The following is a 14,371-nucleotide window of genomic DNA, read 5'->3' as shown; positions in this document are numbered from 1 at the left end:
AAACAGTCATCTATGACAGGGAAACAAAGGTGTCTGTTGACATGAGGGTTGTTTAAGAAGGCTAAACACAAATCAGTTAAGCAATTATAAGGCTGACTTTTGCAAATGGTTATGTTGCCCTTGAGCACAATGAATCGTATGGAGTGGCATTTGTATATAAACAATATCACCTTAACAACACTGTAGCTGGTAACAGTAATTTTCATCTCCTCACCTACAGGCGGTAATTTCTGGTGATTAGAGACCTCTAGTTTCTGAAGTAGTCCAATTTAGTTTTCAAGTAATTTAGATGCACATTAGAACTGAATTTTGAATGCAGAGCTAAGGTTAATAGTTGCTGGGTTTTTAGGTCCTTACTGTATTTTCTACAGTTCTTTTTGATGTTCCTGCAGAAAAGGAATGAAACAAACAGTAACGAAAGGTGGTGGAGAGAATGCAAAATGATGAATCAAGGAGCTTGCTCTATGGTTTAAGGCTTATTGCTGAAAAACAGGACTTGATACTTATATCGAGTAGTACAATGTTTAGAGCTGGAAGAAAGCAACTTTGGAAACAGAGCATTGGCAGGGTTATAAAGGTAAGGAAAACTGAACTTGGGACTTGGTACAGACTACTAACTGAATACTTCGAATAAAGGTGTGAATTGTGGGGGGGGTGCAGAAAAATGTGTCTTTTAAAAGGATGTAGGTGGTTTATGTTGGTTTCACAAAACATTCTAATGGTATAAAAATGGATAAAATTTGCCCTTTAAAGCAAAACATAGTATTTGGGATAGATATTTCTCATAAAGTAGGCTTTTTTTTTTTTTTTGCGTGCCTGCTCTTATAAATTATTTGGGAGGGTATCAATCAAGGTTTAGTTGCACAATTTGTTTTGAAAGGTAAATTACACTGGGAGATACTTATGCATTTAGCTGCTGGTACTAGTATCTTTTCCAGATTGTTGCTGTGGTCTGGTAATGGTGTAATTTCACAAATGTTATATCAGTGAAATAAAGAGCTTGGTGCTAGATCTGGCAACTAAACAGGGATGGGCTCTGCCACCATGGAAAATTGAATTTACTCTTCCCATGCTTGTAAAATGGAAATAGAATTTTGAGGACATGATGTACGATTAAGAAACAATAATAAAAGATAGAAGTCCTTAAGACCCTTAAATTAGTTTTAAAAGCTGGTTATTTGAACAAACTGTTCCTGAGTTAATGCAATGCTGTAACAAATGTGGGAACGCTCTCACTGATGTTTGAGATTTGAGAGTCAGCTAAGGGGACTGCCCTAATTCTGTAGGGTGTGTGTCTTTTGGAGAGGAGCAAATAAAAAAGCGTGTGCCTGTTGAAAACTCAAGGTGCTTACAAAGTGGGAAAAATGGTTTGCAGTTTACTTTCACAGGGAAATCTATGAGCAATGCCTAGGCACTATAAAACATCTTAGCAAGCTAAAGGGGAGACAGAGGAATGCCCTGTTCAAATTGTTGGACAAGACAGTAAATTAACAGCTGATCATGGTTTTTTTGACTTTTTTTTACTATTGGACTTCTCAGTGTATTGCGTATCCATAAGTCCTTGAACTGAGATTGTCTAAAATCAGTAATACTCTGTGTTCTGACATCCAAATGCATTATTTGTTGGTTAAACTGTGCTCAGGAACAAGTTTTAGCTTGTGCAGTTATGACTTGCATACTAAATAACATTAATGCTAATTCTATTTAGAGTGTCTGCAGGCACATTACCAACCGTACTTTGTTATGGAGAAGTTTGCAATAGTAAATATTTGGTTTCTGAGGCTGTTGTTTCAAAGGAAGGACCCTTGGCACCTCTAACTTCTGTTTTTTGAGTTTTTTTTAGTATCTTCTGCTTAAATATCTATATTTATATACTCATGATAGTTAGAAAACAAAAAAAATTGAACTGAATTTCCATTTGTTTCTTCAAGTGGACAGTATGATGGTTATGGGCTTAGGCATATTTCAAATAAATTTAAAATTTCCCTTTTATTCTGCTTCAGGAGAAGTCTACTGAAATTAATTTCCTGTGTTCAATTTTCAGGAGTGAGGTATTAGGAATATGAAGATTTTGCATAACAAAGGAAGTTACGTGTTATAGCTAGACTAGTCATCAAAGAAGGACTTTTCAGCTAATTAGATTAGCTCTGTACTTGAATCTGTTGTGGGACTGTGTCATACAGCCTTTCTTACCTTTGTAACCAAGTACAAGTTGGAGAAGAAATCCCAAACTAAACATGGGTATGTTGCTGTTCTTTAAATGAAGATCTGAGGTAGAGCTGTACTGTATAAAAAACCTGGGCAATCCTTTCAGTTAATTAAGACGGCATTTTTCTCTTGAAAATATGGTTCTCTCTGGATCCTTCTGCATCATGGGACATTATGAGGAGGCTGTGATGGTGTGACCTTGATCAGAATTGCTGCTGCTATGTATCAGGGTTTGTATGCAAGTGTTACTGCATGTGCCAGCAGTTCTCTTACCTACAAGATCATAGCTTACATGCTTTAGCAGTCCTTCCATCTTCAAATCTTACTCTTTCAGTATTCTATTAAATTATGTTTATCTGAATTATAGAAACTTGCCTCTTTTTTTTTTTTTTCCTCCAGATGCTGTTTAGGGGTATGTGTTTTTGTAGTAAATCCTTCAGGACATAAAATATACAAAAACTCGTAAGCATTTCCACGTTGCTGGTTTGAAATGGGATGTGGGGGTAATTAAAGTTAGCATCTTGAAGTCCAAAGATTGAATTTTGGAACAGTTTAGTGATTCTTTCACTGGAGTCCTAGTTGATACAAAAGGACTGAGGGCCTGAAATGCATTCCTTTGCAGAAATTGGGAAGGAACCAAATCTGGAATAGAAATCTACTTGTTCTTCCATGAGCCTTTTGCTCATTTCTGTCTGGCCCTTAAAAATGGAAGTGAGGAAAGAATGAGAGAGAAAGCTCAATATTTTCTTGCAATGCGTTATCTGAGATTGGTAATCCTAAGTAAATAATATCTTAAAAAGTATTCTTTAAGCAGTATGAAAAAGAAAACTGGTATTTTGCCTGGTTTTCAGTCTAGCTTCTGAGTATTTAAATAATTAAATTAACACTTTACTATTTAGAGCACTGAAGTTAGAATTCTTCTACTTTCTTGGGGACAACCGGAGGCAAGAGTGCATTCTGATGACTGCAACAACTGACAAGTGAAAGTTTGACTGGTGAACTTTTGGGGAGGAGGAGTTGTTCTTAGAAATGGCAATTAGTCAAAATATGGAAGCATGACAGGCAGAGTTCTTGAATTGGATTTTAGTGACTATCAGGAAAAACATGCATGAAGTTTGCATTAATTAGATATCCACCAGAATGATGCAAATGCCTTCCAGAAGTGACGTGTGACAAATACAAGTGAATGTCTTAATCTATAGCTTTATTCACTGGTTAATAATTCCTGGTTTTCCGTATGGACGGTTCATTAAAGGAATTAACTAGACTTACTTTAAAATTTTTGTGACATATTAATGAATGCTTTTGTTACCGGACTTAAACACCAAATATTGCCTAATGTTATACACAATAGCTAATATATTTGTTGTAGGGCTTGAGAGACTTCAATCAGAAAGCATTAAAAAGACTGAAACATCAGGGCATGATTGTGCAGTTTGAGAAAAAGGTGCTTGTGATTTCAGCCTACATAAACAGCTGCCTGTAGAAGAAGGGGAGGCTGGGAAAATACCAAGAGCCGTCTGTATAGATGGAGTTGGGAACTGATAACCAATGTAGGATGATGAATACTTTGTATAGCAATATATCTGGAGTTTTATGCTGGAAATGCAGAATGAAAAGAAAGTAGGTCTCTGTAGTTTAAGTAAAACAAAATTGTGTGGTTTTTTCCCTTTTTTTTTTTTCCCCCTGGATTAAATAGAAACTAACTACTTGGCAGAGTATTGTTTGTATTTTTTGATTTTGAAGATGCAGTATCAGTTGTGCTCAAATTACTGAAACAACAGGTTTTAGGATTATAGTGTTACCTATTGTGATGCTGATTCAGTCCAACATGGCTGTGTTATGTGTGTCTTAACCTGGGGGAATATTTCTGCCCTGATTTGAGAAAATGTAGGAAAGGCCACTCCCATGATGACAGTTCGCTTTTGGGAAAGTGGAGACCGTGTAAGGGAATGGCAAGTGAAATAGCATAAAGTACATATACAAATGAATCTGCTACTGCATTCGTCACGTATTACCTGCTTGTCTCTAACACAGAAAAACATTTCCAGTGCATTCAGCACTATGAAGGCATGCTAGTAATGATGAGTTTACAAAATACTTGAAAATTCCTTCAGAAATTAGGAAAGATATTTACAGAAGGGTATAAAGTATATTGTGCAAGTCCTATTGGCTCTGCAGAAGCTTGTGGAGAAATCATTTGTGCATGCTTTATAGAGTGCCTAGATTTTTCATCATCACCGGGGAAATAAAAATTGAATTTACCGCCAATGAAACATAATTCTAAATTTCTTTTGAAAATGAAATGATATTAAATCTTGTAATCCACAAGCACAATAATATCAGTAACTCTTCCAGAAGGCTATTTTGTCTATAATGTAATGAGTTGTATTACGTATGGGAATTCAATTTAATTAGAAGAGTAGGCATACTGCTTGAAGAATGGTATAATAGCTGTAGTTAGGCACATTTGTAAACACTTGTGTACTTTGAGGCTTGTGGCTTGTTTTACTTCTCATTATATTAAAGACATAAGGTATGAAACTCAAGCTTCCTCCAGCAGCATCTGCCTTTATTAGAGAACACTTACAGTATCTTCCATTAATAACAAAAATGGGTCAGAATCCTGTCTTGACTTGATGGTTGTATATGACTAAACTGAAAAGCTGGGACTAAGGACTTAAAGTGTTGAGGAACTTGTGGAATGATGGAGCTGTACATATAAACCACCTTTTTCCCCCCCTACAAAGCCTTTCAACAAATAATATTGCACAAATGACTGATGATAGAAATCTTGTGCTAATCTGAAAACAGAACAAAGGAAATTAACTATAAAATCGTAACAGCAGACACTCCTAAAAATTTGCATGCCTTAAAAACATAAACCACAAGTATGGAAGAATATAATAGCCTTTACTTTTAAAAATAGCTTTTAGCATTTTCTTTATTTTTGTCTTCAAAATATATTGTGAATTATTTATTGTCTGCTTTGTGTTTGATAACAGCAAAAGCTCAAGGAAGAAAGAGAGGCCAAACGTGCTCAGCTGGATGGCAGGCATGATTACTTGCTGGATACTGTTGCCTCCTGTTTGAATTTGGACAAAGCAGAAGTAGAAGATGCTATTCTTGATGGTAACCAGGTAATCCGATGAATTTGACATTGAAACTGATAGGGTGCTTTAGAACTGATGTTACCATCAAGTACTGAGACAGTTGTCAGATTTGGTGCCTGAGATTAGTCTTCTCATCAAAAAAATACTCCTCACTATTTTGTAATTAAGCTGAACAGAATTGTCCTTAGTTTTGGGACCTATTGTAACAATATTGATTTTGAAATTGTTAGAATTTCTGCTTTCCAAGGGTTATAGATGGCATAGTAAAACGCCTGACTGTATTTCATACTGGATCCACAGTATGAAGTCTCTCAATCCTTGAATATATGACACATAGAGATTGAGGAGTCCTGTCCATGGTAGGTTGCGTGTTGGTCTTGTTTTTATTGTGCTGTCACCACCATTTGTGAGAATACATTGTGATCCAGTTTAGGAAATAAAGTCAGACAAAACCAACCTGACAAAACAGAATGGCTAAGTGATCTGACTATGTGAGGGCTAACATAGGGAGTAAGCAGTTAGAAATACGTGTATACTGAGGAAAAGGTGCATCAATGTTGATGGTAAGTATTATATACAATGTAGATACATTTTGTGATTTCAGAAGAAATCATTATTTAAAAAAACCTAGGTAGACAGCAAGTAGATCTTGTTTTATTCCCTGACACTAAACTAAACATGGTGATGTTTTCATTTTTTTTTCCTCTTATATTCTATTTCTTTCTGTGTACCTTCAGTTTATGCATTCCCATTTCAGTGCTAATATTGTTGCAAAACTGAAGAAAGTCCAGTGGAAGACTACCAAGACAGTGAGGGATATAAGGCATGTAAAGTGAGAAGAGGGGAAAATAAGGGGTTAAGAGGTAGTCATATAGTAGCGTCCAGTTGCTTGAAGTTGCCTGCAACTGGACTTGATGTCTAGTTGCTTGCAACGATAGCAGAGCTGAACTCTTCTCAGCACTTGCAGATTTTATGACAAAGGCAAGAGTCCCACCTTGCACATTGGACATTGAGACCCTTCTTCACTTGGAAGGTAATGCAGTGTGGCAATAGGTTATTTAAGTGAGTTGTGGAATTTCTGTCCTTGAGGCTTTTGAGACTCAGCCTAGGCAAAACTCTAGATGACCTGGGCTGCTGTGGATGACACAGGAGGATGTCCTTAAGATCAGCCAGACATCCCTTCCAGCATTTCTGTGATTCCATGTGATATAGGAAAATAAGCTGTGCAGAACAATGCCACACAAGTTAAAAAGCAGAACTTGTTTCATCCTTTGTGTGTTCTATCTCTAAATGGATTTCCTGGCAAACTATGTTGCCTGAGAGTAGTTGTCAGGTGGAGAAAATATTGGCAGCGTTTATACTTGGAAAGAGAAAAGTGTAATAGTTGTTTTGACGTCATCTCAGAGGGCTTAGCCAAGATTTTCTAGAACAGCAGTTCATGATCTGTGTGTAACTGAACCTATTATTAATGGAAGAGGGAAAAACGCGTCTTTCTTCCTGCTACTTGTGATCATAGTCTCTTTCCTGCTATTGGAAGAACAAATGGTTCCAGCAAATGTTTCTGAGGAAGACCTGGAAGCAGAAGCCTCTTTCACTGGATGATTGCTATGGAGTTAGAGACTATATGAAACAATGATTCATAGATCTAGAAAAATAGTAGATTAGGTCAGACTTTCAAGTGCAGAAACACTAATTAGCACACGGCAATTGACTTTCTTCTTAGGTTTGTATGGCCTACCTGTGATTCCTGGACTGCACTGCCAATATATGGTTCAAGGATGGCAGCCTTAAATTGGTGGAGAACTGTGAAATAGTCCCAGTGCTCAAAATATAAACAAATTAAGGCTTCCTCTCTTGCTACTATATGGAATAACTGCAGATGTGTGTTTTCTGCTTTCAGCTAGATCGCTGTAGGAATAACATGGGTGAAGGACTTTAATGAGGTACTTCTGCATTTCAGTAAATGAAGAGCAAATTAGACTTTTCATAGTGGGTATGCTATGCATAATGATCTCAACATGATCTCAAACAGATAGAGCGCATTGACAAATTCCTGGCCCCCGGAGGTAAGCGTCATCTGATGTTCTACTATCAAGATGTGGAGGCAACGGATACAGGTATAGCAGCTTCGCTTCTCCTGTGACATGTTATAGTTGTGCTGAGCAAGTGTACAAGGAAAAAGGATGTAGTGAAGTTCTTTTAAACTGAGGCTGAAGTCAAGTCAAGTTTAGTCATACTGGGACATTGATTCTTGCTTATGAAATGAGGATTGATGAAATTACTAAAGCTTATGTGTATGTATTCATACTTGATGTATTTTCAGTGTATATGTAAATACCTGAAAGGTATGAAAAGACTGTTTAATATGATATAAGCAACTTGAATAATTAGAATTTGAGTGTACATAGAAAATTAAATATATATTAACTCAGTCACTAGTTTAGAAATCTGCTGAGCAAGTTTTAAACGTACCCGAGTTGAGGTGATGGAAGTAGGTAAGAGAGTGTGAGACAAGGAGCAAAACCTGGGAATTTGATCAAAGTCCCACTCACCCACCCCCAAACTGATCAGATGACCCTACAGTATGATTGTGGTGGCCTGCTGGATGTAGGCAACATGCAAAGCTGGAGAAAGAAAACAACAACATATGCATTGGGTGAATAAGCACAAGTCCTCAAGACCATACAAAATTGGAGGAAAAAAAATGAATCATTTGAAAGAACTGGTGTGAAGGAGAAGACAGATGAGTGTGGGATCAGGTGAGTGGGTTGGAGGCTGCCTTTGTCCACGGCTGTAAATGTAGTTACTTGTAACACCATCCCAGTGTGCAGCTTGTGCTGTACACTTTTCCGTCTTGGTAGGGCAGACGTGGCAGAGGAATTTTCTGCGCTGATCATTCTGGAGCTGTTGTTCACAGTCTAGCAAAGCAAAAAATGCAGTTATAATGATGGCTACTAATCAGCTGGGTGAATTTTTAAGGTGTTGAATGTCCCGTGTTGGCAAGGGCATTTACTGTTCACCACATCAAATACAAGCTGGCTTTCTGACCCTGATGTTGTTCAGTGAAGACTTCTGTAATGGCAGAGTATGAATGCATGAAGGATGCCTACAAGATATTTTGTGTCCCTGCTGAGGCAGGAGACTATATCTCCAAGTTCAGAAAGATGTACTCCAGAACCCTAAGGGGTCATGGCAAAGTCTGGTTTTATGCCTACCCTCACTTGCAGATTATTTGCAATGTTTTGAATGGCACTTTTAATTTGCATCTTAGCAACTTCTAGTACCCTTGTCAGGAACAATACAACTTTTTCTAAAGAGGCTGCAGAGTGCACTACCTACTTGCCAAGGGTTAGGGCTGGGCTGAGCACTCAGCAAATGACACGTGATCTCTTATAACCCCTCTCCCTTCCCAAAGGGGAAAGGAAAAGGCATTAAGGAAGACACTTATGGATTGGAAAAGTAAAACAGCTTTAATGAAATAATAATAGTACTCCTAAGAAAATAAAGAAAATAAAATATACAAAACTGATATCGAAACCAAGCCCCCCAACAGCAATCACCACAGATGCTGCATAGCAGGCAGTTTCTGGGGAAGTCACCAACTCAGTGGCAGATGGGAACTGGATACAGGAGCTGGATTTGGGAACTGGATTCAGGAGTGTAGAGATAGAGGGCAGAAGAATGGATGGAGTCTTCCTTGGTTGCTGCTTGCTGAAGAAGAGGCCTTGACCCTTGTGATCCCTCAGCTTTATACTGATCTTTACATAGATGGAATGGAATACTTTGAATAGGTTTGGGTTGCCTGGCCTCTCCATTCTTCCACAGAGTTGTGATCTTCTTACTTCCTTGCAACCTCCTTACTTCCTGGCGCTTCAAGAAGATTCAGCAGTGAACTTAGTTTCTACAGGAGCAAGTATAAGCAAAAACTTTTCTGCATACTGATCCCTGGCAGTAACTGTAAATATATCAGGTGTTATCACTTCTAGTAGCAGACGCTGTCTGCAGAAACATGCTGTTAACTTCAGAAAGGGCAGACTCTTAAAAGAGACTGAGCTGAAAAGTAAAATTACTGAACAGAATTGATTCTGGTTTAGCCCAAACTAGGACAAGAATTCAAAAATCTGCTGTCCTAAGGTTCCATATATTGTGGAAATTCCTTTAAAAAGGCATCCCCTGGGATGACTGCTGGCCTAGCCTCTCTCTAACTACTGATGTGCAAGAATAGTGCAAGTCTATGTTAATTGACAATAAATCAAATTAGTAAAATTGTCAGTCACAGAATCACAGAATGTTAGGGGTTGGAAGGGACCTCTGAAGATCATCTAGTCCAACCTTCATCCCAGCATACCTAACCACTACACCATAGCCTCAAGTGCTACATCTACTTTTTTTTTTAAACACCTCCAGGGTTGGTGACTCCACCACCTCCCTGGGCAGCCTGTTCCAGTGCCTCACCACTCGTTCAGTAAAGAACTTCCCCCGAATATCCAATCTAAACTTACCCTGACGCAACTTGAGGCCATTTCCCCTTGTCCTGACATTAGTAATTAGAGAGAAGAGACCAGCACCAGCCTCACTACAGCCTCCTTTTAGGTAGTTGTAGAGGGCAATAAGGTCTGCTCTCAGCCTCCTCTTCTCCAGACTAAACAAACCCAGTTCCCTCAGCCGCTCTTCATAGGGCATGTTTTCCAGACCAGTGAAGACTGGTTTGCTGGTGACAGAGCCCTTGATGTACTACAGAGGTAAATAAAAAAGAATTCTGCAGGAGCTGTGGTGGAAAAGGAGGGGGGAGGAAATGTGGTGTGAACAAAAGGGTGGGGAGGGGACTTATAGGTGTCCACCTGATCCAAAATAAGGATCCCTGGAGCAGATGGTCACTTGCCTGAAAGAAAAAAGGGCAAAGGTTCTGTAATTTCTTGCAGATTTTTGGATGTTGTCCCTTAACTACTGGTATCAGTAATTCATTTTGTGATCTCTTTATTGTTGCAATGTCTCACAGAGATGTGTATGTGTGCAATGTTACTGTGACGTAACACTAGAAAACTAGTAACAGAGAAGTAATATGGCCAGAAAAACAAAGAGAATTATTTTTTCCCCCAAAACACGGCTGCTACTTGGTGACTCTTTACAAGTGTTACCAACAGCAAAAATATGGGAGCAGCATATTTATGTTGTGGAGGAAAAAAAAAAGACAGGGAAGTCCCTTGCAGCTCCCTTACTGTGTTCCCTCCCCTTGCCACCCCCTCCCCCTTCCCCCCCAAGAATCTTCTCTGGCATCTCTCTCCTTGTTTCTGTAAGCACTCTTTTTTTTTTTTTTTTTTTTTTTTCCTCCTGTCAGAGTACGTGGTTTTAAGGAAAGACAGTTGATAGCTTTTCTGAGCAAACTCTATTTGCAGATTTTAATTTTTTATTAAAGCAATAGGGTATTATCTGCAACTGCATGGTAGAGACATGTAAGAGGATCTTGAATCTGAGCCTTTCATTAGAAGGAATAAGAAACAAGTAAATGAATGGAAATTAAAAGCTTTTGGTGTGAGAATGGCAAAACTAAATAGTTCTTTCTGCACTTTGAGGACTTAGTCTGCTATGTACTGTCTGTCTGTAGTCCCATGGGGTGGCTCCAGGGATACTTATATACACAAATGATGAGTGCTTGTTTAGAAAACTTTTCTTTGAATAAAAATTCTTTTTTTGTTGTTGTTGTTGCTTTTCTTTGAATCTATAGAGCACTTTGGCCTTCCAGGAACAGGAATGAACTCCCATTTGACAAGGAAGAAAAAGCCTAAAGTATTTGTGACAGAGGGAAAAGAAGTTGCTTTAACTGGTGTATGCATTTTCTTCATTAGATCTAGTCTTTTTAAATCCATCACAAGTGAGAATATCTATCAGGTAAGAGCCAGTGACTGTTGATCACTGTACATAATCTTACTTAAAATTAATTTTCATCTTGGAGTATTTGCTCTCGGCAACTTTTGACATGGAGGAATGAGCAAAAGGACACATTTCAGGTAAGTGAAACACAGGACAAAAAAGGAAGGAAATGATAAAAACATAATCTAGGAGCAGCAACATGCACTTTATCATTACTATGAAGAAATAATGCCAAGGAAGAAAATTTGACAGTTCAGAATGACAAAGAGTCAACAGTCAATACCTAAATAATTAGCTGTTAAATTTCAGTAAGATCTAGCAAATCCATTAAACTAATTTTTTTTTGATGGTGCATATGCAAATTATATTATGTTCTATGAATTATGTGCTCTCAAGCTGGATAGAGATCTTCTTCCTGGACCAAAATCTCTGGGCAGCTGCAAGTCAGAATTAGCTGTAGTTCGTAATTCTTTTGGTATCTAAGTCTTTAAAGTGCATTGACCTCTGCCTATATAAATATAATCAAAAATATGATTCTGGTAGCTTTAGAAGTGGCAGGTTGGAATCATTTTATTCACGTATATAAACCAAGCTTCATAGATGAAAGTGTCATGTTCTCATTATATTTTTGAATTGTTCTTAGATCTTTGTTTCCTCAGTTTTGTATTGCAAACTGTGACCCTGTGCAAAACTTATAGCCCCTGCTAGTGAGAATTGTGCTGTTATTATTTGCAGAGCACTTATATGAACTGTTAATTTTTGAGATGATTTCAGTCGTATTGCCTTGAGCAATCTAATGATGACAAAAATTTTTTTCTATTTCAACTTGTATTTTTTTTTTTTCCAGGAAGTGAATTTTAGTATGATGAATGTAGGAGGAGATGGCTTACTAAAAAGCGTTGAGCAGTTGCTATCAGAAATCTTCATTCCAGCCTTACAGACTATGGATTGTGGCTGGGTTGAACTTGGTGAACCTCAACAAGCTTCCAATATTAAGCAGAACTTCCTTTGTTCCCTTGAAGCATTTGTTAGTGTGCTGTCAGGAACTCAGCAAAGTCTGTTGGAAAAGGTAGTATGTACATGTGGGAAAGAGAAATTGAGATAGCTGTAGAATGTCCCTTGATTTGGAGCTTTTGAGTTAACTGCTGGTTTAGAATACTCATAAAAACTGCTTTTGTTAAACTGGAGAAAAAACCACACTTGTTAGGTGTCATCAGTAACTTGTTATACACTGATCTTTGGTTTTAATAATTCTACAGGTATTTCTGTTGTTGTTTGTTCTGGTGCCAGTTCTTTAGAGCTATTAACTTGACTCTGTAATGGCTGTGGCCGCTCTTAAACCAAGAGTGACTAATGTAGGACAAATAGTGGCTTTAACTGTTAATTTCCATGTTGCCTTTGTGAAAGAAAGGGTAATAACATATGCCAAATGGGGCAACCAGTTATTTTCTATATTTCCTGGATTATTTGTTATTAACAACTTGGTATTTCAGGGGTTTTTAACTTTTGTGGTTTTAGGTCAATCTGAAGAAATGTGAAATGTATGATCTGAAAACTCTAAGAGGACCTTCAGATTACTTAATAGTTGCCAACAGTGTAGATGGTCTTGAAAGAATAGAAGTCTGCATGAAAGGATGGACCAAACAAATTGAACAGGTGATACACTGGACAAATGTGAAATATGACAACATCTGCATGTTGGTAGATGATGAATTTAATTCCAGGGGTATATAGCAACCTTTCTATAAAGTTAGATTAATCTATCTGTCTATTTTAAAGTACTATCAGCATGTTTTGTGTGCTTTTACTTCTAAATGAGAATGTTATTGACAGATTTTTCCATCTGCTAGTAAATAGAGCATGCACGTCCTTGGAAGCTTGGTCCCCTATTTTTGAAAATCACCTGTTCTGAAAGTAGAAAGCAGATAGGAATCCCTAGGAGAATTACTAAAAGCAGAAGGAACACAACAGTTCAGTGAATGCTGTTCTCAGTGGTCAAAAGTCATACTTTGAAACATTCTTTGCAGGTCATTTGTGGAAGTTGTAATTGTCTGTAACAGTGCTCTTGAGATGTTATTCCCTCTTTAACTCGGAACTAAAAAGGCCAAGCAAAAGTAAGGTCTCTTATGTGTAATGATGGTTGATTCAGGTAATTTTTCATGGGAGGTTGATACTAGGAATTGAATTATGAATTCATGCAGATGAAAAAATATTAGCATCACTCACTAATACTACTGTATGATAAAAGATTCTTGCAGAAAATGACCAGTTGAGAAAGGAAGCTGATGACCTTGGACCACGAGCAGAGCTTGATTACTGGAAAAAGAGACTGTCGAAATTCAACTACCTTACAGAGCAGCTGAAGAGCCCACATGTGAAGGCAGTGGTTGGAGTACTCACTGCTGCCAAATCCAAACTGCTAAAGGTTTTTATTTTGAGTTGGCAGATGTAAAGACTAAAAGTGTCCTAGTGAATTTTGGGGATGTGTATAATGCTGCTGGTGGGGAATATACTGAAGCATCTTTGGCTTTTGTTTTCTTTGTCCTTCCCTATTCCTCACCTTGAGTAGATAAAGTTTAAATCTAGTTTGTTGGAAAAGACTGAGAAATCTTTTTGTCTAAAGGCTGATAATGTAGTGCCATCCACCTTGTTCAACAGAACTAAATACTAGAAAATCTTTAAAAAGTTGATTATTAAATCAGAAAATGGAACTAATGAACTGAATATTTATGAAAAGAAAAGAAAAAGTTTGTCATGTTGTTACAGTGTTTGCTAAAACTGCTTGTGAGGTTGTAACTCCTCACATTGGCATAACAAAAGTTGAGACCCATCACAAACAGAAAAATAAGTGAGTAAACCAAAGTCTTCTTTCACCAAAATAAGAGATGTGAAACAAATACAAAGTTATATATTCATCAGTCCATCAAACAAAAATAGATAACAGATGATGTCTATATATTTTACAGTAATTTGACGCTACTACTGACATTATTTGTTAATTTGAGTGGTCTAAACTTGTGTATTCACAGTCAAGTTGTAGCAAAACAAGGACCTGTTCCTCACCTTGGGTAAAGGAGTGTAACTCTGAAGTAATGGATCTATGCTTTCAAGCATGTTTAAAGGCTAATGACAAAAGAGAGTGATCTCAAAACATTTTTTCTGAAATGTGTGGGTTTATT

General features: G+C 37.6%; 1 protein-coding gene across 1 annotated transcript in view; it reads left to right on the top strand.

The window, feature by feature from the left end:
• The first annotated feature begins 520 nt into the window (after window positions 1–520).
• The window catches only part of LOC104277253 (dynein heavy chain 5, axonemal-like), a 126,283-nt gene continuing 112,432 nt past the window's right edge, over window positions 521–14,371 (top strand). Inside the window, 7 exon segments of the mRNA XM_009873837.1 lie at window positions 521–577; window positions 5,214–5,348; window positions 7,354–7,487; window positions 11,093–11,210; window positions 12,040–12,261; window positions 12,711–12,848; window positions 13,441–13,617. Coding sequence (XP_009872139.1) covers window positions 521–577; window positions 5,214–5,348; window positions 7,354–7,487; window positions 11,093–11,210; window positions 12,040–12,261; window positions 12,711–12,848; window positions 13,441–13,617 — 981 coding nt within the window.

Source organism: Apaloderma vittatum, unplaced genomic scaffold (assembly GCF_000703405.1).
Source record: "Apaloderma vittatum isolate BGI_N311 unplaced genomic scaffold, ASM70340v1 scaffold9707, whole genome shotgun sequence".
Taxonomy (NCBI): domain Eukaryota; kingdom Metazoa; phylum Chordata; class Aves; order Trogoniformes; family Trogonidae; genus Apaloderma; species Apaloderma vittatum.
The sequence above is the reverse complement of the archived record's forward strand: the minus strand, read 5'-3'. Positions and strand labels throughout refer to the sequence as shown.